At 33.2% G+C, this 27,171-nt stretch overlaps 1 protein-coding gene across 8 annotated transcripts in view; it reads left to right on the forward strand.

Moving 5' to 3' along the window:
• Window positions 1-27,171, forward strand: part of LOC140441301 (serine/threonine-protein phosphatase 2A 56 kDa regulatory subunit gamma isoform-like) — a 158,684-nt gene that overhangs the window by 55,952 nt on the left and 75,561 nt on the right. For 3 of the 8 annotated variants that reach the window (XM_072531933.1, XM_072531935.1, XM_072531937.1), the window contains exon 1: window positions 20,945-21,548. The exons of 3 other annotated variants lie outside the window; for them this stretch is intronic. In XM_072531933.1, coding sequence (XP_072388034.1) covers window positions 21,242-21,548 — 307 coding nt within the window. In that variant the 5' untranslated portion in view covers window positions 20,945-21,241. Of the gene's footprint in view, window positions 1-20,943; window positions 21,549-27,171 lie in introns of those variants that run through there. 2 more of the 8 variants (XM_072531938.1, XM_072531934.1) reach the window with 2 other exon arrangements.

Consider the following 27,171-nt stretch of genomic DNA (forward strand, 5'->3'; position numbering starts at 1 on the left):
TAATTATCAATAGTAATACCACTAGTGGTTCAATTTTCGCGATAAGTCTGTCGATTTACTTCTAAACGAAACTGAGTTGCTTGAAAACACCACGAGTCCTACGGACTCGTGGTGTTTTCTTTAAGAAACTCAGTTGAGTTTAGAAATAAAAGACAGACTTATAAGCTACATTAAATCATGAGTGCTATTTTATTAGACTATTTCATGAACAAAGTGATAGGTCAAAAATTCAGTAGAATGAGAGGAAGGAATTTAATAATAATACATTTGATCTAGGTAACCCAAATCTACCCATTTTTTGAATAATTCACAATTAGTCATAATCATGAAATATTTATTATAACTATAAATAATTTGTTATAATTATTTTTTACCTATAAAAATAAATAATTTGAACACGAAAAAAATACATTATTCTCGACTATAATTATTATAAACGATGCAATTGTAAAAATTTTGAATAGTATGGCCGTTATTATAGTGTATTTTTATGTATGAGAGAGTAATAAAACAATAAATTATGTATGCAAATCCCTAAACTGTTGATACGGGGACTCAATGAAAAACAGATATTTGTCAACAAGTTTACAGAAGTATATAGGAAAACAATTTTAAATTGAGTATGACCACCAGGTATAAAGGTTGGAGCAGAATAGAATACAATAGTTGTGAGGGTTACTAATCCCTAAATAAGGTTGCCAGTGTCGGAGTGATGGAGGTTAACAGGTACTAATGAATTTGCAAGAAATGTAAGATGTTTATTTTATTGGTTATATATAACCAATAAAAGTTTAATAAGTACCTACCTATTTGCAAAATAAAGTTTAATTCTTTAGATAAAATAAAACGTTTTATTTTATCTATTTGCAAAATAAAGTTTAATTCTTTGCCTATTTGCAAAATAAAGTTTAATTCTTTAGATAAAATAAAACGTTTTATTTTATCTGAAATGAGTGCATTCCACGAAGTAAGGGTTTCAACAATCAAACATTTAATTCTTTAATTCCAGGAATCTACGACAGTAATTGACTAGATAATTACCTTCTAAACTTATTCCACAGAAAATGTGATAGTGGGTTTTTCCATTTTGTATATAGGAAGGTCCAAGTAGCGTATTCAAAATTCTTAACAGTTCACTAAAAGTAGGTACTTCAGTTGCAAGGTGCAGTTTATTGTGTATACTAGTGTTATGGAAAATTTGGAAGTGCCGTGTAAACGCCGAAAAATTGGTCCTCTAACAGTTAATAAAAAAACATTAATATTTAATTGTTTTAAATTATTTACAGACAAACGTTTATGTGAAAGTGTTGATGAGACCGTTGAGTTAGTTAGCAGTACACTTGGTGTTGGGAAATCTACTATTTACAAAGTTATTAAAGAAGAGAAATGTGGTAGTTTTCAAATGCCACGTAATGCTCCAGGGAAACCAAAATTTCAAATAGAATATCATTTTAAAGAAGGACTTCGACGGAAAGTGCATGAATTCTTCTTTAGACAAGAATTTCCAACATTGGATAAAGTTCTTGTCTCAGTTCGAGATGATAAGGATTACCCAGAAATGAGTCGAAGTACGTTATGGAAACTTTTAAAAGAAATAGGCTTCCGCTGGAAAAAGAATCCCAGAAAGTCTATTTTATTAGAAAGAAGCGATATTGTCATATGGAGAAGACATTTTCTAAGAACCATAAAGGAAATGAGAAACCAAAAAAGAAAAATATTTTATCTTGATGAAACATGGATCAACGAGGGTCATACACCAAATAAATTTTGGCAGGATGAAACTGTTACAAGTCAAAGGCACGCTTTTGTAAATATCTTATCTACTGGTTTAAACCCACCATCAGGAAAGGGACGCAGGCTGATAATAGTACACATTGGCAGTTCAGACGGTTTTGTTGAAGGTGGTTTATTAACTTTTGAATCAACTCGTACCGGTGACTACCATGAAGACATGAACGCTGATGTCTTTCAAGAATGGTTCGAACAAATGATAGATCTTCTTCCTAAGAACTGTGTAATAGTAATGGATAATGCAAGTTATCACTCCAGACTTATAGAAGGACTGCCCACAACCAAGTGGTTAAAAAAAGACTTGCAGAATTGGCTGAGTTCAAAAAATATTACGTACCATCCCGGATCTATAAGAAAGGAACTTTATTCGTTGTGTGCCCTTCATAAAGAAAAATTTAAAAAATACGAAATTGATGAAATTGCCAAAAATCGTGGAATGACAGTACTTAGATCCCCACCATATCATTGTGAATTAAACCCGATTGAACTGGTATGGGCACAGATAAAGAGTGAAGTTTCAAGAAAAAATACCACTTTTAAAATTCATGATGTTAAACAGTTGTTTTTGGAGGCCGTAAATAATGTAAAACCTGAAAACTGGGAAAAGGCAGTAAATCACACTATTAAAGAAGAGGAAAAAATGTGGAAGCTGGACAATATTACTGATAAAATGATCGAGCCAGTTATTATAAATCTTGGTTCTGAAAGTTCATCTTCTGAATCTGATTTGGATTTGTAACAAGTAGCTGTAAGTTTTATATTAATATTTTTATTCATCTATTTAACATACCTTAGACGGTTTTAAAAACTCTTTTTCTCTTTTGTAATTTTTAAAAATAAAAAAAAAATGTGAATTTTTTAAAACCCTTTTTAATGTAGGCCAGTCAGTTCTAATATAGTGTGTGATAAAAGAGATCACTTTTGTTTACATACACATAACACTTTATAACACTGAAATAATTCATTTATTTTTTACAATTGTTCAAAGTAATTTTTCAATTAATCTTGAGCACGCCCATGGTGTGGTCGGAGCTACCAGTTAACTTATGCTAATTACTCTCTCGTTCATAAAAATAAACTATAGGTGGATACAATGTATTGTTGCAATTATTACTTGATGTACTTGGAGTATTCCTAAAAGTATTCACTATGTTCTGATGATGTTCGGCACTAAGATGTAAATACGGTTTCATCGAGTTCGAACTTCCATGTCCAGTAATTTTCATAGCTTGTTGTTCACTAACGCCAGATTGTAGTAACTGACTAACTGTAGTGGCACGATTAGAGTGATTCGTTATTTTCACTTTTTTAGTGTCTAATCCTATCTTTTCTGCAGACATTTTTGTCCATTTGGATATTGTATTAATACCAATAGGACAATTCTTGTACCAATTACTATTATTATATTTATTCCACTTGCCATTCACAGTCAGAAAAAGTCTATCATTGGTAATAGTTTCCCTTTTCGATATAAGTTTCTGGTATAATCTCACAGGACACATTTCAGGATTCTTCAAATTTTGAGTAAGCCATTTATTACCTGCACAGTTTTTATCACCACCTTGGCGGGTTTTGGAGAATATCGGGTATTATGCAATTCTGTTTGTTAAACAGCCTTTGTTGTTAGTCTCTTCCTTAAAAAAATGTAACATGGAAAAACTTGCTTCGTTACCTCTATAAGCTAATTCTACGGTAGCTATATGAAAAAACTTCTTTTGGAGTTCCCCTGGCGTGTCTTCGTCCCATTGTAAGCACATATTTTTATATTCATCCGAAGTCATAGCGACAGAACTCATTTTCCTTTTATCGGGTACAGTTTGCAACAATTTTCTCTTACTATCATGAGCCGCTCTCGCTTCCTTGAAGGTTATATCTTTGAAGGGATCAATATGTCTCTGATACTCACAGAAATATTTTTCTTGTACCAATTTTGCAGTAGTGTTCCATATGGTTTTAATAACACTCTCCTTGTAATCACTACCATCAATTTTTCGCATGTTGAAGGCCCAGTCTTTTAGAATGAATGCTAGTCTTTCGTTGTTATTTTCTGCATCTAATTTGTAGTTGCGATCCACACAGAACATCATAAATTGTCTCCATATATAAGATTTAGATTTTCTTGTGTTACTCGGTATATTTTCTTCAATGTTTTGGTTTATAACTTCGTTTGAAGTACCACCGAAACGACTCATTTTGACGTATACAGCTACAATAATTTTTTTGGCAAACGTCAAACTTTGCTTTGCGATCGGTATCCATGGTTACGTCGTTGAAAACACGAAGCTGATAGACCAATCAGAATTGAAAGACAGTTGGTGTTTTCGCGATAACACAAGCTGTCTTTGGTTTGTGATTGGTCAGATTATGTGAAAATTTTAAGATGAGTGAAATAGTTTACCTAATTTTTTTACTACATAATAACTATTGACAACACAAGCGAAAGCAAGCGCGTGGTAGCAATTCCGGTCTGTAGCTAAGTCGCTGCCTTGCACGCAGTTCTTAACTCAATATGTAGTATTTTAATTTTTCAATCATTCAAACGAACGCAATCATTCAGCTGCATGGCATATATCGGTCTTCGTCGCAAGTGAGGAACGACCGAGGACCGAAAGTATTGAGAGTATTGACTGAGGGATTTTGTTTTGGTTCGATCTCGATCGGCGGCTGATCAATAGATTTTTGTCACCATACGATTGGGTCGTTAATACTTCGAAGTCATTGAATCAAAACGAACAAATCAATCGCGATGATGCAACACTACCCAGAAGGAATAATTTCTTAAACTTAAAATTTTTCTCAACAAAATGACTATATAAATTTAAAGCATGTTGTGATAATAATATCAATATTTTATCATTTATACTCTTTGTAAAAAGAAAGTTTTATCTTTAAATTTTTTTGTGAAAAAACCCATTTATGAAGACCGGTTGGTACAGAAGTTTTTAGTTATTATTCCTCAGTCTCCTAGTATTCAGTGTAAGAAAATGCCTAGAGTTCGAAGATACCAAAATTACCACCATTTTAGCGACTGGCAGGGGTAGAATTGTTCCGTATAGAGATATGGGTTTGTCGTATCGCGAAATTGGTCGTCGTGTTAATTGTACGGCAATGACGGTTATGCATGTGTGTTGTGTATGGACAAACGAAGGTAGAGGAATACGAAGAAGACCAACTGGTCAACCGAGGCGTACCACAAAGCGTCAAAATAGGCGCTTTAGACTACTGGCTTTGCGAGACCGTTTTGCTACTACGCGTCAAATCGCTGACTAATGATTTAGAGTAGAAGGTAGACCTTTTACTAGGCGTACACTATAACCTCGCATTCGAGCCTTTGGACTGGTTTCCTTCCGCCCATAACTAGCGATTCCTTTGATTGCGGACCACTGTCATCAACGTTTGAATTGGTGCTGAGAACGGCAGCAATGGATGGCAGAATAGCATAGTGTAGCATTTAGCGATGAATCGCGATTTTGTTTAGGAATGTACGATGGTCGTAGGATGGTAAGACGCCGCCGTAGAGACTGACGAGATATCGGGTTTGTTGTTAAGAGGCATGTACACAGGACAGTTAAAGTAATCGTTTGGGGGGATATTGCCTATGGTAACCGATCACTACTTGTTTTTATTCGAGGCAGTATGACAGCTGCGTGTTATGTTGATGACATCTTACAAACCACTTAGTATCTACAATAGACTTTCTCCAATAAGCTGGCGTTAATGTTTTGTCGTGGCCCGTTGCCACCGGATTGAAATCCTATCGAACAAGTGTGGGATATGATGGAAAGGAGACCACTTTGCACCTTCCTCCAGCGACTCTAGCACAACTAATCCAGTTCAGCTGCGGGGTTGTCAGAAACATTTTTTTTATTACCTGTTAATAAAAATTCTTGCCAATGTTATCGTTTCATTATTGATATAAATGTACCATGTTGCCAAAAAAATAAGTTCAAGAAATTATTCCCTCTGGGTGTAACACTTCTAATGTCACTGAGTATATTTCCTTTTCAGTCCTTTCCCGATTTGGAAGTCAAAATAATATAAATAATATAAAAATACAGAATTGAAGGTTAAGCCTAAAAACTAATTTTTCAGCAGATAGTTTTAATATTATTTTTATATAAGTTTTTTTGTACAGTATTTTTGTATAAGTAGATAAGTTAATTATCATATTTGATTGATGTCAATGTTAATTAAATTCTTAATAATTTCTAATGCATCTACTGTAGAATATCGGTTGTTTAAACAACATATGTTGGGTGAAAGGACATCTTAAGCTAGATTTATCATAAGAATGCAAGAATTAAACTTACTGTTAATGTTTACCTGACAACTCTTCCTATAAATATTTATGGTATTTCATGTTTAGTTGACAGTGGTGGACTCGGAATTATTTTACATATACTTATGCTCATGAGAGAAATAATAATACATTTTTTAAACTAATTTTACTAAATATTTCCTATATATTCGAAGACTTCAGCTTTTGCAAATACGCGACATTTTAATCTTCATTACAGCCTTTTGTAAAAAATATTTTTTAACGAATTTTCAACCATTGCAAAATATAAATAAAAATTTATTATTTACCTCCATTTAACGGATTTTTTCAACTTATAACCTTTATATAACGTATTCTATCAATTATTCACACTCAATTTTACAATAATTCATGTCTCGACAGGTACACACATATTTAATTTTTCGTAAGACAGTCATAATTGTTTTATGTAATGTAAAATAAAAATCGAAAATGGCTGATAGACGTAAAAGGTATGCCTTAACCGTCGTAGAGACATGATCAAATCATTAATTATGTTCACTGCATTTCATTTTAATTGTTTTGTGATAAAACTGTATAAACTATTTAGAAATAAAAAAATACAGTGGTTTCATTAAAAGTGTTTTCGTTTATTAATGGCGGAATGACACAATCCAAGATTGCTTGGATTCCAACTTGGACCATGTGGACTTGTACAAGTATCTTGTACCAAGTTGGTTGCCACGGTTAAATAACTTGGATATCAAATAACTATTGTAGAGATAGCTGAAGTGATTGTGGAAGTTGTTCTAGTGGTTGCTAATATGTTGATACATGAGCTTGAAATCCAGAAAAAAGAAGTGTTAGATTCATGGAGTTATACATAGCTGTGGAAGCATTATGTAATGTACGGATAAAGGAATATAAAAATAAGGATGATATAAGTGCGGCATTTTTTCTTTTTTCCTTTTTTCTGGATTTCAAGCTCATACATATATATATATATATATATATATATATATATATATATATATATATATATATATATATATATATATATATATATCAGAAACCACTAGAACACCTTCTACAATCACTTCCGTTATCTTTACGATGGTTATTTGAATTCTAAGACATTTAACCGTAGCAACCAACTTGTTACAAGTACGCTTGTACAAGTCCACTTGGTCCAAGTTGGAATCCAAGCATTCTTGGATCGTGTCAACTCGCCTTTAATTAGCTATCTTTTGATCTTCCAGAGTCGTAAAAAGAAATTCTTCGCCCGTAAAATCAAACTCGTCTGAATCATTGGTTTCTACATATACAAATAAAAATTCAGAAGTATTTGCTTCCTTTGATCCATTTCTGTTTTTACATAAAATCTTATTGTAAGGGATTAAACAAACAAACCTGTACTAATTCCAATCGGTTTTTTAATATAAATATTTCATTTACAATAATACAGTGAGAAAATAAATATTCAGCGACAATGTCATACAGAACTTAACAGTACTAGGTAACGCATGTCCCTAAAGTTTTCGAAAAAATTAAATATATATTTTCTAATTGTAAATTAAGTCTATTTTATTAACTAAATACAGGAAATTCAGTCTACATATTTAAGGTTTATAATGTATTTTTATAGAACAAAAAGAGGTTCGTGATCTTCGATGGCATGTAAATTTGTTCTTGCATGTGCAGTAAGCCTTTGGACTGTTTCTAAGTCGATGTCACGAAATTTTTGTAAAATTCTTCGCCTTAGCCGATCTTCATTTTGGGCAAACAATCTGTCGTTCTCCTGGAGTAATGGCATGTCGCTAGTTTGAACCAAAATATAATTTCATCATTGGGGTGATGAGTATTTATAAATTAAACACGCTTTCTAAGACACATGTCAACGTAATTGTCAGCATTGACAGCTTCACCGCGAACACGCCCAACAAACGGCTGTGAAACACCAGCTTCTGAGATGGCACGCCATACCAAAATTTTATCGGCAAATTTCACTTTTCCCTTAATGTTAATTCGTCCGTTCATCTTGTACATTGCATGTATAAAATCCGTTGTTGCCCTTCATTTCGGAATTGGATAAAGTAAAATACTTTTCATCATCAATAATGAGAATTTTACCAGGAAAATAAATACGTCCCAATGCACGGCAACATCTAGGAATTTTTTCTAACTGGGCTGGTGTGTACTTTTTTTTTCTTTTATATGGTTTTAAATTATTTTTAGAAATTGTTCTACTTACAGTCATTCGTGAAACATTATATCCGGGCAACATTTCGCAAAGACTTTCCTAATTGTTTCTCCATACTCTGAATTAATCTCTGTTCCCGAGCAGGAGTTAAAACTCTTGGTCTTCCACTTTTGGACAAATTAAGGCATGGTATACCATTTTCGCACTCTTTAATTGTCTCGTAAATCGTTGACACAGAAATATTTTGAGCACTAAAAATTCCTACAATATCGCGTTTTGGTACATGTCCAACTAAACGATAATTACTTTGGGGAATATTAAGTTTGTACGACATCTTAACGAACTGTATTTGTTAAAACTGACATTGTTTAAGTCGTTTAAGATATTTAATAACTTTGGTTTCCAATGGCAACTTGATCCAATGCTTCCTACCAATAATACTTTTAAATATAAAATTTTCCGAAAACTTTAGGGACGTATGTTATAAGTATAATTACTTACGTTTACCAATGCATTTGAAATACCCTGTATTTATGTAGTGTTTTTGGCCATTTGAACCTTTTCATTATTTAGAAAGTGGTAATGAATAAAACATTAATAAACAATTAAATAAGTTTATAACATACAATTACCTCATTTATACAAAATCACATGCGATCAAAGAAAAATAAAGTTATATTTACTAACGTATTGTATAAAAGATCTCTAAGTACCGATTCGACCCGATTTCCCACATCGCGAGGAAAAATTCACCAAGTACAATAATAAGTTTTAATGAGTTGACAGTGAAACCGAAATTTATAATAACGCATTTATATCTGAACTGTACCATAAACCATAATATTATATTAGCTCAGCAATTAGAAGGCTTTAAGCACTTGATGAGTTTTCCACAGTTGGGCAGTGCCGTATTGAGTAAAAATTGATTAAAATGTAAAAATCACAAAAAGTGCACTTAATGAGTTTTACTTCTAATACAAGTGATATTCTTTTTGTTGATATTAATTCTAAAAACATTTCTTTAGTATAGTCACATATTTAATTTACATTAAATAAGTTTGATTTTATTATCTTTTCATTGGTTGCTGTTTGTATATTTTAAAAGATTATTAATTAATATATAGTTTATAAACTCTTATCATTTTTATAACAAAGTTAGAAACACATGATTGACCTCCATTCACCTGATCGTATGTTATTGTGTTGTAATATTTTTGTATACAGAGATAATTATTTAAAAAGTAAAACATCAATATGTTTCAGAATTTAATATCTTTGCTGCAGATGCAATTTCTGCACATGTTTACGAGGAGACTCCGAATTTGATTGATTTATAACGAATTATTAGGCTGTTATGAAATAAATTACTTAATTTTATAGCTGTTGGTTGTGTATAATCCTTAATGGTAGCGATACATATATAGGATATTCTCAAAAAAAAACTTCCACAATTTTTTTTTGGCTTATAAAATAGAATAGAATAGAAATATGCTTTATTGTTACTGAAAATTGTACAATTTTATGGACAAAGCTTACAAATACTCAGAAAAATAAGAATAACAAATTTATATAATTTATATAATATATACATAATTTATATATAATAACAAAATAATAAATCGTCAGTATCACAAAATAAAATAAAAAAATACACAATCCATTGCAAAATTTAAATAAATTGCAATTGCATAATAAAACCTTACGAACGTTAAATTACTGCATGTGATACACAAATATATGTATATAAAAATTCTTTAGTTACTTGTACTATAGTTATAGTCCATAGTCCTATAGTCCACGTCCACAGAGGGAAAGTGTCAACCAGAAGTAAAGCACAAATTTTGGAAGTTACGGAAGTTCTGAGCGGAAAAAATCCTACCTAAACGTTGGATTTTCAAGGATGATTTGTTAAGAGAAACTTGGTATATACTGCTTCATGATCAGATAGTCCTACATTAATAATTGTAAAGTATGCTTTCTTTGTAATGTTTTTTCAAAAGGCGACAACTTTTCTATTTCCGCAAGAATATTCAGAGAAAAGAATGTAAAGCAAGAATAACTCCGAACGCGACACGTTCCTATACGAATTTATTTAGCGAACTCTATATGCTCGCCATAGAAGTTTATAATACTAGAAAATGGACTAGAATACGTATTCCTTTATTGGTCACACAATATGATGGGGTCAACTTTACTTCTCAAACAACTTTAATAAATTTAAAATGAAAAATGTGATTAGTCGACTACCGTGACTTCGTGTAGCTGATGATGAAAGTTAAACAACTACAATTGATTTTCGTCACCCGTTTTCCTTCCACTTATGTAAACCTTGCTGTTACCCAATTTCATTATATCCTCAAATTGCCTTTTCCGTTCTTCCAACTGTTCTCCGGTTATTATTTTTATCATGAATAGTTTTTTGACTTGTTTTCTCAGTTTTGTGATGTTCTTTTCATTTGTCCAAATATAAACCAATGCAGTTTTCAAAAATTTTCTTTTGCTTTCACTCGTATTCGTGGAGCAATAGTTTTAATTATTTTTTCACCGTTATTTTTGTCATTTTCCTGATTCCTTACCTTGGATTTTCTTACAAATATATCGAACTTTCATTTCAATCAAAGCTTTATGTAGTTTTTTAAATATTTTTTGTTCTGGCATACTTCCCGTGTGTATTCATCTGCAAGATTCGGTGACAATTTTATTAAGGAAGACCTTACGAAAATATTCCAGATCCAGTTTTGAGCGTAGGCTTATTTTTCCATATATCTGTGTGGTTAAATATGCACATATATACGGGACCCACAATTTAACGTCGATGTCGAGTTTAGATTCTCTCTTTCTTCAGACCTGACCCTTCGGAGGGAGTGTAGTGGTCATATTGATGTCGTGTATTGTCCGTCTCCAAAGATCTCTGTCCCTGGTCATTTCTTTTAACTCATGCATATGTCTTTTACATATTCCTGTAATTTGGTCGATCCATCTTGTTGGAATCTTTCTCGTGATATTCGGCCTTCTACCTTTCCTTGGATAATAAGTCTTCATTTTTTTTGTGTCTGTTCTCATAACATGTCCAAAGTATTTTAATTGTTGGAGATAGACTTTGCTGAAAAGCAGTTTACTGACCTTTAACTCATTTAAAATTCTCGAGTTCAGATTAGCGGAGTTGTATTAGATAGATTACTACTTCGTGGATTGTCAGTGCCTTCGAAGCAGCGACTACAACTATACTTTATAGCAGTGATTCCCAACCTGGGGGCGATCGCCCCCCGGGGGGCGATTTGAGATATTCAGGGGGGCGATAGAGCGAAGGGGGCGATAAGGGGGGCGTTTAGCATCCGGAAAACGAGAAATGGGTAAATGAGAAAAATAATAAAAGAGAAAAAAAATACAATACTTTCGATCGGATATCCATAGGATAATAAAAAGTAAATATATGTATACCAATGCAGGTAATAATAACACAAATATCTCGTCTAGTCACAGAGAGCTATGAATCATAATACAATTTAATTCTATACATTATCGTTATAATTATACATTATAACGAATTCTGCATTTCCTTTGATCGAGCTTTCGTATTGTGCGATCATCCGCACAAAAGAGAAAGAGAGAGAAGTGGGATAAGACTGATGAGAAGTAGGTACCGCTCCTGCCGATCTGACTCGAACAAAAAGCGAACGGCCGAGGTTGTCGTCGCTTCAAATGCGGAGTCTTTCCTTCCCGAGTTTTGTATTGTGGTATATAAAGTTGTTTTGTTTCAACTGACAGTCATTGTGTTCAGTGAGTCAAAAAGTGCCAAGCCGCACACAATTGGAGAAGAACTCATCCTCCCAGTTGTCAAAGAGATAGTTGATACTATGTTGGGACCCAGTCAGGCCGGCCAAGTAACAGATGCAGTTCCTCTCAGCAATAATACTCTCCAGAAGGATTGATGAAATGGAAGCGAATGTCGAAGATGTTTTCTGCAACAAATTGAAAAGCAGAGAGTTTACTGTGCAACTTGACGAGAGTACCCTGAGTGACAGCACAGCTTTGCTGCTGTCATATGTCCGATTCATTGACGACAATGGAGAAATGGCCAAGGAAATGCTGTTTGTTAGAAGTCTGATTACTGATACAAAAGGATCTTCCATATTTGAGGTCGTTAAGAGATTTTTTGAGGAAAAAGAACCTTATTAAATATGATCGCCTGTGCTACTGACGGTGCAGCAGCAATGACAGGACGCCATCGGGGATTTATTGCACATCTGAAACAAGCAGTACCTGGAATTTTGTGTGTTCACTGCGTCATTCACAGAGAGCATTTGGCTGCCAAGAATTTGAGTGGGAGGTTGCACGATTCTCTTCCACTTGTCATAGATGCGGTAAATAAAATTAATAACCAAAGAATGATCGAATATTTCGTACACTTTGTGAAGAAAATGATGAGATATTTAATACATTGCTACTACATATGGAAGTCCGCTGGATTTCTAAAGGCAATTGCTTAAGGCGGTTCTTCAGCCTCATGGATACTGTTATTGAATTTCTTAATACTACTGACCCCACACTGAGTACAGAACTACAAGAGAAGCGAAATGACATCGCTTACTTATCAGATATTTTTCAAAAATTAAATGAAATGAACCTGCAACTACAGGGAAAGAACATAAATATGGCCAAAGCGAAGGGAGTAGTCGGAGCATTCATTGACAAACTATCTATTTTTGAAGAAAATATGCAGAGAAGAGATCTGACCAAATTCCCCAACTTGAAATCTTCTTGTGTTGATTCTGAGGATCTTCAAACATACTGCCTTCACCTTTAAACACTGAAAGAAGATCTGCAGTCCCGATTCCAAGATTTGACTAGTCTGAAAGTGCCAACTTGGTTTATCAATCCTTTCAGCGTGGAAGTTTCAACGGTATGTCCTTCTCTTTAAGAAAACTTGATTGATTTAAGACATGATGTTGAAATTGAAAGTTTGTTTCGGGAGTGTGGTACGAAAGATTTTGGTTGCGGATAAAAGAAGTGTATCCAATCTTGTGGAATGCAATCAAATTATTATTATTGGCATTCCCCACAACATATCTAGTGGAGAAATGTTTTAGTTCTATGTGTATATTGAAAAACAGACAAAGAAATAGGCTCGACATAATAGAAAGAGGGGATTTGAGGTTGTTATTAACATTGAGCTAGATATAAAGAAATTATGTGAGGGACACCAGGCCCAAGGAAGCCATTAACAATTCTTTTACACACATATAACCATTTATCATTTTACGAAATGTAAAAATAAATAAATATGGATACTTACCTTTTGTATAGATTCATTATTTGTTTCAATTTAATTGGGTGGGGGGGGCTGGGGGGTAGGGAGATTGTAGTATTCATAACAAGTGAAACCTGTCTAAGGGGGCGATCATGGGAAAAAGGTTGGGAACCACTGCTTTATAGTTTTGGAGCTGAGTTATCTAAGCAGTATAGAAATTTTTTTTAATACTTTAAATTTTTGTATTTTGGTTCAACCACTAACCATTGCCAATTTTTCCTTAATGCTTCCCTGTACGTGTTCATGGGTACCTTTTTATATACATCGAAATAATAGAAGACTATAATTTCACATGTAACCAAGTATGTAAGCAAAATTGTGTATGTGTGTGTACTCGAAATATATGCATTAACTATTGGTTTAATTACTTTTTGCGTAATATTTCGCTTTATGCTTGTTTTGGCTATTCGATGTTTAAAGTAGTTCATTCAGGGATGAAGGAATATTTATTGTTAATTTTCCGGGTATTCTTCCGGGTTGTGTGTTTCTGAAGAATGGGAGATTGTTGAAGACATTTCTTCAAAATCACGTTTGACATTCTTGATGCTTCTTGTTCCAAAGAAGGACCTAGACTGGTTTGGTCGCGTCGTTGTCTTCGCATTTATTTGAAGTGTGGTGGTGTTGTGAGTTGATTGAAATCAAAAACTACATAAGAAAGTCTTGAAACTAGTATTTCCGCCATCAGAGAAAAAACCCAGTACCTTCTTCTCAATTACATATACAGGCAAGATATCAACAAAAATAGTCAAACACATAAAAAAGAAAGGAATAACACCAGCTTTTAGAACAAACAACATTTTAGGCAAATATATCTACTAAAAACAATAAGAACCAAAAGAAAAAAAAAAGCAGTTACGCAGTGGTGTATACAAACTTAAATGTGGCGACTGCGCAAAACTTACATTGGTCAAACTGGTAGAACTTTTAAGAAACGTATAGCAGAACATAAAAGGGCTTTCAATAATAGAAAAACAGATTCTACGTACGCACTTTACCTTCTAGTCCATAATCATTCTTTTAATAACAAATTTCAAATTTTTCGAATCCAAAATAGAGGCCTTAAGCTATCTTTATTAGAATCTATGGAAATTAACAAATTAAAAATACAGACAATTCTGAATGACCAGCCTGGTACAAACAGTTATCCTCTCCTCAACTTATTCAGTTTAAAGAGTATAAAGTGTAAACACATACCAAAAATAGATCACTTGAGAATGGCACTCTGCCGAAACTGCTGTAGTGATAAGATATTATAATAAATTTTGTAGAAGTTTTGAAAATAAAAGTTTTCAGTGTTTTATTGTAATAAAACACTGAAAACTGATACTACAAAATATGTTGTCTTCTAGAAAGATCTCTCTCTCTTGTTCGGCTTCTCTGCTATAAATCAGGACGTATTCTCCGCATTTGGTTGTTCCTTCAATATTCTCTTCTTCGTTTCAGATGTTGCACATATATTGATTTTACGGATTCTTATTTCGGTTATGTCTTCTTGGTCTCTATCATTGTATGAATTAATGTTCCAGCATGCCATTCTAGTAATGTTGCGATGCCTTCTATTTTTATATATTGTTTCTTTTTTTCAATTTCATACCTTAGTACATCTTGTTTATCGGAGACTTTGATTCGAGTTTAGTTGTGTTCCTTAATAAATTATTTGTTTAGTATATATGTTATTTTCATAATTCTTAATCAAAGCAAGGACTTTTTAATGATCAATATTTTATTTTATCAATTGTTACGTAATATATTATTAACAGTTCGACAGAAATCGTTTGGTCTGTATATCTCTCATTTATCTTAACCATCGCCTCATACATGACATAAATGTTTATGTGTACTTTGTTTTTTAAAGTAAGCGGTACGTCACCTATTTTTCACTTCTTTAAGGGTGTTTTAGCAGTCCAAGCACACTGCGATTTGAAATGGGCGTATCACTTACTTTTCTACGCTGCCTACGCGAGACCATCTTTACTCAGTGCCGCCGGCCGACGGGTAGTTTAATGACAACAAATACATTATTCTCCATTCAAATTAGTTTTAACACAAACTAACTGACCGTACGTTCATGAGATTTGACGTTACGAAGGCGATAACGATGAAACTAAGCGCCAATGATAAGTAACACGTTTCACTATTAGATTTCAGTATTTTTTAACAATTTTCTTTAAAGTTGGAACACGCTTTTCTCGATTATTACTGGACACAGAAAGGTGAAACAAAAATCAACGATTACAGAAAAAAAAAACTCTTTCGAGTGATGGGCGTAAAAAGTTTGGTTATAATAGAACGTTAAACAGTATATTCCAATTTTTCAACAGAAGTTTAAAAAAAATAAAAAAAGTAAAACCATCAGTTTAAAGGCAACATAATTTCGAATAACGTGACCAAATTTCGAGACATTTTGTCGGTAAATAACAGAGAAAACACTGTCCCTAGTTTTTGGTGCACCGATAAAACAGCCTTAAGCTTTAAAATAATTTTTTACGACAATTCACTTCGACTCTGTGTCAAAGATGAATCGCTGCTGAGAGTTCTCTAAGTTAATTTGTATGCGGTTTCCGTTTTCTTTTATGCTGCCTTATTTGTAGCATCATGATAGGAAAAGGCAGTTCAAACTCATTACTGTTTGATCAATAATTCACGGCATAAAGGGACAAAAATAAATCTACAAACAGCGGTAATAATAATTAACTTTATTTGTAGTAAACCGTTGAACTTTTTTCCAGGTTGCATAATTTTATTACATTACATGCGGATCACGGGGTCATAGCTAAGTGATCTTGTATACTGTGGGTACAAAAATGTCGATTTCATGTACTAGTTAGTCAACTTTTGAAACTTTTTGGAGACTTTGAAGGGGTAAATCAGAAAATAATATAGTTGAATTTAAGCTTTAATTTAAATTTTATAATTTTTAGTTAAGCTTTTAGAAGTTTAATTTCGATTAATGGTTATTGCATGATTAGCGCTCAAAGTTGACAAACGGTACTTTATCAAAATGGCCACTTTTTTTTGTAAAAATGCGTGTATAATAACTGTTAGATGTTCGGCAAAATGAGATTTTATAAAACCGGATTTGTCCATTTGTTGCTAAGTTATGATAATTTGGAGTTATCCCACGACAAACAAAGTAAAAAGCTATAACTTAAAAAAAAACGGGTGTGGCAGTCCAGTGGGACTGCCGGTAGAAGTTTTACTTCTATACACGCGTTCGCCGTTATCAGTACATATGTAATACTATAGGTAAGAGAGAGCAGAAAGAGAAACAGAAATAGGTATATAGGTATATGGTGCATAGTTTGCTGTATATAAACAACATTTGACTTGTAATAGGAGGATTTCATCAAAATATAATAAAATTTTGTTGAAAATGTATATTTTTATTTTCATATATGTATGAAAGGAGTTGAACGCAAAAAAATTTTTTTATACATACTCTGCAGTAAAATTCATTGTTTATTTTGTTATTAATATAAAAATACAATACAATACACTGCAACATAATTCAATATAATAAAACAATACAAATTAAAATGCAATAGTCATAAGTATTTAAAAATGACAATATACATAACTTACTTACGCATATGTTTAATATACGCATATAACTTCAAAAACTGAGCAATGAATCGCTGTTGTAAAATTTTTATTCTAAACTCCATTAAAAATTTGTAAAATCGTAATTTTTATATACATAAACAAAAGTATCATTTTTAATCCTACCCTATTATCGAATTTTTCGTTTCCAACAATAATTTTTTGCCAACTTCGTGAAAACTTCGTGAAAATGAAAAAGATTTTATTCAGCATAGATCTGACATTGGCCCTCAGAATAAGACTAATTAAATGCTATGTACATAGTGTACTCTACTATGGAGCTGAATCATGGACATTAAACCGGAATACAATAAATCGACTTAACTCGTTTGAAATGTGGACATTTAGAAGATTGTTAAGGATTCCATGGGTAGATAGAGTCACGAATAGAGAAGTGTTAAGGAGAATAGGCAGAGAGAGGGAAATGGAAAATACAATAAAAGAAAGGAAATTGCAATATCTCGGACATGTGATGAGAGGCGAAAGATACAACATCTTGAGACTCATAATTCAAGGAAACGTAGAGAGTAGGAGAAGTGTAGGAAGAAGACGCGTTTCCTGGTTAAAGAACCTGGGAGAGTGGTTTGGTTGCAGCTCAAGGCAATTGTTCAGAGCAGCTGCCTCGAAGGTCAGAATAGCCATGATGATTGCCAACCTTCGTCGCGGAGATAGCACTTAAAGAAGAAAAAGAATAATTTAAAAAAAAAAAAAAAATTTGGAGCGAGTATTTTTTATATACACCTGTTTGTAAAAATTTGTTCAAAATACATTATATTGTTTTAAACACAGTAATTAATATTTTTAAATATTTTTTAACAAAAAAAAAAAACAAAAAATTGCCTCACCGTGACATGTTAGCACATTGCCGTGACCAGAATTCGAACCTGGGTTACCACGGCCACAACGTGGGATCCGAACAACTAGTCCACTAGACGATCGCGGCTAATTAGGCGATGTGTATTACGATTATAGTTCGAATATTTTAAAACTCTAACCTAAGATTCCATTAAAACAAATTTAGGTCAGTTGTTTACAAAAGAAACAATGTACTTAATATTAATTTAATATACCATTTTATATAAATAAATACGCTAATAATTAAAAATAAAGTAAATGTAAAGTGGAAATAATAACAAATAAATGTTTCCGATTCTAAAAATGCTAAAATATTAAATAAATAATATTCATCAGTATTTAAAAATGACAATAGGTATACATAACTTACTTACTCATCTGTTTAATTTACCATGATAATAATATTAATACAAATTTAATTAAAATAAAATATTCATAAGTATTTAAAAATGACAATATACGTAACTTACTTACGCATATGTTTAATTTACCATGATAACAATATTAATAAAAAAAATATTGTTTGGTGATACAACTGTCAATTTATCTGACATTGATAAATACAATATTTAATTGTTGTTTGTTGTGTATATAAGTACACATTTGAACTTTCTTGAGATATTTACAAGTTTTAATTTATAATTTAACATGCCTAACGAGGCTTGTTACTCCCGTGCTCCGATTCACTCCCGTGCAAATTTCCAAAGTCGAACGCGCGTCTAGAAGTATAACTTCAAAAACCAACAACTCGGATTATGTTGTAAATTTTCATTTTATTTTAAAATTTAGCATTTTTGCGTATATTACATATATTTAATAAAATTAACGTGGGGTTTTTAAATTTTTCAAAAATAAAAAAATGAAATTCATATTGGGATTCGAACTCACATACAGCAGCATATGAACCAAACACGTAAAATATTTGCCAATTAGACATGACACAAACTTATTTCAAAATTGACAGTTCTCGGTCATGCAGTGATTTATTCTAAGACCTCTTTTCTGATGTCTACCAGCTTTTTATCTTCTTTTTTACTCCTCCTACCCTACTTCCTAACTAATCTGGATCGATTCTTTTCCCCGCCAGACCTTTAGCATTTTCAGAAACCAAATTCCACCTCATTTTCATGTAAATTAAACATTTAATTATTCTATTTACAATACTGATACTAGGAGCCAATCACAAGGCCTCTAAAAGATTCAATGGGAAGATCAGACAACTTAATCATACATTCTTAAAGTACACATAAGATAGTAAAATGCTAGAATGGTTTAATGGAAACATGTAAATTATTATACTACCACTCAGTTAAAACCTATTTCCATTATATACTTCTTAAGAATCACTCAATCTCGATAAAATTCACTTGTACTCCGGCTTAAACTCCCCACGGGGAACGTAAAGGACGGTTGACCTTTGATCAATACACAAATACCCGGGGTTGGAGTTATCACAAGATAGTACTCCGGCTCGAACCCGATTCTCTCTGATAATTTACGGCTTTTTATATCTTTGGACGGTGTTCTATCTCCAGCGCGCATCGATGGTAGTGATAGGTCTCGGTAGTAGGAGTGCGTGCTGACGTGCCATCGTTACAACAGAAGACTGTTATTATTACTACTTTTAAGGGGAAAATCAATTGCCTTCATTAGCGTTTTGTCAGTGATTAGAGCAGCCCACCAGCCCTGTTCTTCCCAGAAAGTTTGTTATGTTAGTAAATCCTCTTCTTGTATATGGCATGCCCCCCAAAAACGCGTCCTGGAATCCATTAGGTCAGACCACTTTGCCTGGTCTATCATCTAGCTCATAAAATCTGCAATCTTACACATCTACTACCTTCAACGTCGACTGAGAACAGGTCTGTTCTCAGTCGACAATGTCTTTAAGTATTTTTGTTAAAATAAGTAGTCCTTTTTGGTTAAATTAATGCAATTTTTAAATCTTCTATGGTTACAGTTCTCCGGGATCTACTTTATTTCTTCGAGCATTAAGCAATTAATAATTCCTCAAATGATTCCGGTCCGGCCAAAACGGGTGCAAAAATACCATAAAAGATGTTTTTCGCCTCTGGGCTAATTCTTAATTTTGTTTTCCTGCACTCCGATATCGATAGGAGGGTAACTAAATTTCCCTTGGATAATTCATTTAAGTTCATTTAAAATTCGCATACCGTTTTTTCAACTTAATTTTGTAGTAAATTCATTCATAAATGTATATTTCTTTGTCATGTCTCAAAAACTGACTTTCATATCAGAGTTAAATCAAGAATTGAAGATGACAGTAGAATTGTGACAAAAGTGTAGTTACATGCCAGTGACTTAAGAATCTAAGCAAGGAATATCCAATAGTAAGAACCAATAAGGTATATTTTTCTTTTGAGAAATGTGCCATAATGAAAACCATAACTATATGCCCGCAAAGATAAATTTAAAAAAATATTTTCCTGAAAATTAGTACCAATATCACAAAAGCATTGACACTTACCTTATCTTAAAAGGAAATTATTTCTATATTAGTAAAAATAGCTAAATGATAATAAATATATATTATGTATATGCCTCTGTTCTAATAATATAACATACTTTGTATTTTATTTGCAGTGCTTATATTCTTATATACAGCTTCTTAATTCACAGTGTATATACAGTAGATAATATGTCACAACTATCAGTCACTGTGTGTTCATGAAGAAGCTGTATAATACTGTAAAATACTGAGCCACAAATTATGTAGTTACAAATTAAAACATGATAAAATCTAAAAATATGTAGTACCTAGTCTCTTCCTTCAAAATTCGCAAAATATTTCATGCATTTATTTTAACAGTCCATGAACGTAGCACGTATCATTAAAATGATAAGTGCTTGTGTAGATTACATTCAAAATTGCTTTTTATAGTTGATATAGAAATCTATATTTGTTAATTTGGTGTGTACATTTTATCCAAGTCGGTCGTTTTATTAAGAATCACGAATTTGTGAGTGTAAATACGATTCCTGTTAGTCTGCCGTTCACTTTGGCAACGCCGCGTCTTTCTAACCCTGTTCTCTTCTAAGGTTTGGCTATTTCCCCGATTTTCCATCCGGTCTTTCGACTTGAAACAAATAAACGAGTTGCTCCGGGCGAGAATGAACACTTTCGTCCATTTAAGGTGTGATTTCAAATCGATTTAAATTTCGGGAGTAACCGAACAAGTGAAAACATCATTAATAAATTGTGTCGAATATGGTTCATTCAACTTACGCCCAAGGTCATGTTATGGGAGGTCGGGATAATAGTCCGTTAGGCATTCCGAAATCACCCTCTTTTCACAGCGGATTGGATCTTGTGGCATCTGCTAGTGTTGATTCTCTAAAGGCAGCATACGAGTTACAACAAAATACGGGATTTCCTTCGAAGATATCCTTTTACGGAACTGTGATGACTGGAAAACCAACCAACGGACCAATTGAAGTAACCGGTAAGATTTTCGTCAAAAATTCCTTGGCTATACAGAGTATGCAGACTTTGGGACGCCTTTCTATGTTAAAAGGTAGTGATATTTATTTATCATTGCTAGGGCTTACACATATTATTTATTTCATTAGTTACATTAGTAATAGAAATATATTTCTATTACTAACATAAAACAATTTTATTTTTAAACCGTACACGCACAGTCAAAATATTATTCAATGTACTTTATAATCTCTATAGTACTATAACGTGTTACTTCTTAGGCTTATAATTATGTCCATTTTGTCATATTCTTATTTGTTGCGTCTTGTACCCATCGTTTGGTGTTTTGGTTTAATTTATAAAAATGTGTTTCTGTTAGTATCCGTTCTGCTTTGCGTAATTATGTGGATAAATGTAAATTGTGGTTACTTTATCGTATAATTTGCATGTTGTTTAATTACTACTGGCCGTGTTTAATAAACTTTAAAAATTATACACGTGTCTTTTAACACTGTTCACACTTCTCTAGCTGCATCACGTCTGAATGTAGATGCAACTTACTCGTACGTTTTTTCTGAAGCTATTTTCTTGTGGTTTTTTTTGTTATCTACTATGATTTCCACATTGGAAATTTTACATTAATATTTATTATGTTTAGTATTTTGAAAACAATTTGCGAGGTGTAAATCCAAATCAATCATAACGTATTTTAAATTAAAATTATGGTTCATTACCATTAATTGTAATAGATTCCTCGTACGATGTACAATACAAGATGTTCAAATTGCGTCTTTTAACTCTGTTCTATATCTTTTTGTGGACTACTGTCTTTTGTGCTAGTCTCTATAGCTAATCTGGTCACTTTACTAGGTTTACTTCATTTTATGTGTCGGTACAATTAAGGCAATATTGTTAAGATCTTTTCATATTATTATTTATATAGTTTTCTTTTATTTTCTATTGATAGTATTTGATCACCAAGTGTGTACGAGCCATAACAACTAAATATCGGAACAAACTAAAATACATGCATAATTCGGATAGTTGACAGTTTATATTTTTCTAATAATGTTTTTTGGTGCAATACTATAAAATTGGTTAATTACTTTTTTTTAATCCCAATAAATTTAAAATCTGTACCGATAACGATACAATAAGTAAATGATTTGACAACTAACACAGTTAAGGAACAATCCACTGATATGTTCCTTTTTATTCTAAACAATCTCATTAATACTAAAACTGTTATTTTAACTAGGGGATTCGTATTCATTCACCAACTTCACTCTGGTATCTGTTAGGTAGGATATTAGGAACGAAACGTTTCAGCCCCCGTCTGGCAATTGGATCGGTCATTAATTCCGCTGCTAAGACATTTGGGTGTCTGCGTAAGCGTAGGGCATAGTTTTTGGAATAACTACTAATTTCAGCCTTTAACTGTCCACGTTCTTCTAATATTTCGATGTTGGACTTAGAAGCTGAACCCCAGAGTTGTATTCCATAACTACAGACAGGCTTTATGATTATCTTGTAGGATATTAGGAGCTTATTTTCCAGTAACAACGCTGATTTACTGTTCATGAGCCAGTAAATTCTGCTGAGTGTTAGTTGAGTCCCAGTTATTTCTTTTTTGTGAAGATATGTTTTTCCATGTAAGTCTTTTGTCCAGGTGCATACCTAGGTATTTGCTATCTTCCTTGTGAGGAAGTTGATGATTGTTTAGGATTACTGGTGGACAGTGGTCTCTGAGGTTTGTAAACGTAACATGTACCGACTTGCTTTCATTTACTTTGATGCGCCATTTCTTTAGCCACTGCTGGATATCATTTAGCATTCTCTGGAGTCGATGTGAAGCGATAATTCGATTGGAGTGTGATCCAAAATGACGATATCATCAGCATATGGTGTAGTTAACTGTAGTTGGTAAGTCGGCAGTGTATAAAAGATACAGGATGGATCCTACAACACTGAACTGAGGAACTCCAGCCTGGACTGAACGGACGCTAGAGTATTCTTCATACTGGGTCACGAAGAATTGTCAGTTTTTTAGGTAGGATTGGAGAATCAGGAAATGATGAACAGGTAGAAGTTGTCTGATTTTATAGAGGAAACCAGTATGCCAGACCTTATCAAATGCCTTCAAGGTCTTGACGTATGTTTTTTGTTACTCGATGGATTTGTTCGATGGTTGCGGATTGCGGTTTGAAACCAAATTAATGATTTCTTATTATCTGGAGATTTTTCAATATGGGTTCTAATTTTAGGAACGAGACCTTTTCAAGTAGTTTTCCCTGGAATTGACAACAGACTAATTGGTCTATAGGAGTTGGCACTATTCAGAAGTTTCCTAGACTTGGAGATTAGTATAACTTTCGCTAGTTTCCACTGTGTTGGGAAGTGATCGGTCCTTAGATCGGAATAATATATTTGTGTTAAAAACTGTAACCGTTTGGTGGGTAGGTGGGTTGTAATGAGATCGTGACCAGGAGACTTCTTTGGGTTCATTTTAGTGTTAATGGATCGTAGCTGTAGAAAATCGTACGGTTCCTTTTTTTCACTAGATTTTTTTCTAATTCACCCTATTTCTTGTATGGCAGTTATTTATGTCTATTGTGTATCTATCTAGATCGTTTAGGTGATTTTGGAGAACTTCAAATCTATACAAGGTTCGGATATTCCATGTCGCAACCCTCAAAACGTGTGATGCTGTGTAATTGGGGAGATATTATCTTTTTTTTTCACTTGACGTTTGTTTTTTAATCAGTTTTTAATTTTATGTGCTTTTTCTTCGGCCTAAATATGTGTTAATTTTATTACAATTTTTCTTCTCGCTTTAATCTGTGTTTTAATCATAATTATGTCCTTGTCTTTCTGTAGTGTGAAAAGATTTTTTATTTTCCTCGTTTGTCCTGTATATCTTCTTTAAAATAAAATCTTAAATGCATGTTATAAGCAAAGAATTTTATTAGTACACACTAACACTTATATCGATAAGCAGTAGGTAGAATTTAATTTATTGTCATTGCAGATGTTTCGTTCGATTTTATTCCATGCTGTAATGCGGTATTTATGTCAGTGCATGTTTTAAAATCTTTTTAACTAGATCGAACATCGTAGAAAATTTTGCGAATACGTTCCAAAAACAAAGAAAAATAATGTAGGTAAATGAAAAAACTTTAAGAATCTTATTATTCCAGTCATTTGGTAGTTTTACCTGGAAGTTGGAGATGTATCACAGCCACTCAAGATGCAAAAACAAAATATGATTTGCAGATGTTTTATCTATGATACTTTTAGTGGAATATATTTGTTGGGAAATTTTTCCATTTCCTGGTTTGAGAAAATACACGTTTGATCGCGTACTTAGAGCTGTCAAAAGAATAAGTTAATCTTTATAGTACTAAGGTATCGAATGCTATTGAAACGCTTATTGCGATATTGATGATTAGCGTATCCGCAACTTCCAAGATTTGCGACACAATGAAATTCTCAATTTCAAATTTCATTCCCCAGGAATTTATTTTATGACACATTTAGAATCATTGTCTCATCAAAACGTGTTTCTAATTTCGTGATCGTCACCCATATTTGGTACTATAGTTTGCTACATCTTCAGGATATCCATAGAATACGATTATGGCATTATCTTATTAGCGAAATATTATATTCTATCGAACGTACGTGATGTAGTTGTTGCAAATAGATGAAAATAGTTTAACGCGATGCCAAATAACCCGGTGTAATAAGTACCCTCCGTCGATGACATATGTACATTGTATCCATTGTTTTCAGAATGTTGCTTCCATGATCGCTTTTCGAAGTCTTCTATCTTCCATTTAAGCAACATTCTAGAGACGTAAATTTTGGCGATACAATCGCATTGTGGCGCTGGTAGGCCAAAACTATTGATTTTAGAAAAAAAAAAAAAATTAACATAAATTGTAGGAAATTTTCTCTTGTGTAATTTTGTATATGAATGTTTTTCTCGTAAAATGCGTCGGACATGAAATATTGTAAAAAAAACTGATATTAGGCGCCATTTTCCAATATGGCGGCACGAGCGGCGAAGATATGAGGTGGCAGTTGACAGTTGAAATTCAGAAATATCACAATAACATCGATAAAATTTACCAATTTTTAAAACTTGCGGAAAACTTTCCAGGTGACCCTCTTTTTTTAACGAAATGATTGAGCTATATGGCTGATAGATGATCGAAACATGATAGAAAAGAATACCATACATGTATTCTATAAACTGGCTATTTTATTTATATACCTTTTTTTCTCAACACAGTCTGGTTTTATTCTAGTTTCATTTAATAACAGTTAGTACATATAGATGAACCGACTATTTTGCAGTACATTCGTGAAAACAAAAATATCAAGCAAATGAGCTGGGACGGTTGATAGCTAAGAATTTGATATATACACGACACTTCTCTACTTGTCCCGTAAAAACAAATTATGTTTTTGGACGATTGCCCATTTTGACTTACGTTAAATTTTCCAGAACGGTGAACTACTTACACAGAGGAATTCTTTATTAGCGAATTATGAGGGTCAGGGACAAATACGTGAATTAAACAAGTTCGCAGTGCATGAGTAATAGCAGTAACATTTTAAAGAAAATTATTTTTGTGATATATGTATGAAGTCGTGCTATGATATTGTCATAATTATTATAAATTGTTTTTGAGTTTTTAATCTTTGTCATTAAAATATGCTTGGCTAGTTATGTATTCCTATTAATATCATCATCATTTTTGCTACGGTCCTAATAGAGCCTTGACTTTCCTAAGCCTTTTTCTCCATTCAGTCCTATTCTTTGCAGCAACCTGGGTCTACCTCGTCGTCTGGTTCTCTCGGGCCTTGTCAATAGAGTACATCTTACAGGGTAGGTTTCATTTGCTCTGGCTAGATGTACTGCCCACTGTAGGATTTATTTGGCTTGGGCTATTTCCTTTTATTTATTTTTGTAACACGACAAACGATGGACAGTGTTTAAGACACATAATATGAACGAGGCCGCGTTGCTCAGAGTCGGGAGAGATGTTGGGGTGGTCCTTACGACATTCCCACTAGTACACAAGCAAAAATAAAATTGAAGAGAAGGAAAAAAATTATAAGATGATAGCTACTAAAGCTAAACCAGAAATATTGTATAATAAATAAAAGGAAGAAAACAAATTATAAACAATTTTTCAAAAAATGCACCACCGAATTCTTTTTTATAGCTTCTTAGAATTGGAGAAAAGTCCACCTCTAGTAGTTGCTGGGTGAATTGAGTAGCTCTGTAACTATCAGTGCTGGTTCTAAGCCCGGATAAAGGCGTTTGCGTCAGGAAGAGCATCCGGCAGTAAACTTGCTGAAACCATGGAAAGAAGGAATATGGAAAATAGTTTAGAGGCTAGGGCGTTCCCCGTAAGCGACGTGCAACTGAGGCTTCGCCTGACCCCTGCGAAAAGTAAGCTAGAGCTACCCCCTAGATGACTGAAGGGGCCAAACAAGCTAGTCCTGTTGTAACTCTCAACGTCGGAAGCATGACTGGTAAAGGAAGAGAGCTCGCCGATTTCATGCAGATAAGGATTGGTCTACTTTGTGTGCCGGAAACTCGTTGCAAAGGTAATAAGTCGAGAAATCTTGGAGATGGATGCAAGTTAATATATAGTAAGTAGTTCGAACAGTCACGGCAGAAATGGAGTAGGTATTATTTTGAA

Source organism: Diabrotica undecimpunctata, chromosome 5 (genome assembly GCF_040954645.1).
Source record: "Diabrotica undecimpunctata isolate CICGRU chromosome 5, icDiaUnde3, whole genome shotgun sequence".
Lineage (NCBI taxonomy): Eukaryota > Metazoa > Arthropoda > Insecta > Coleoptera > Chrysomelidae > Diabrotica > Diabrotica undecimpunctata.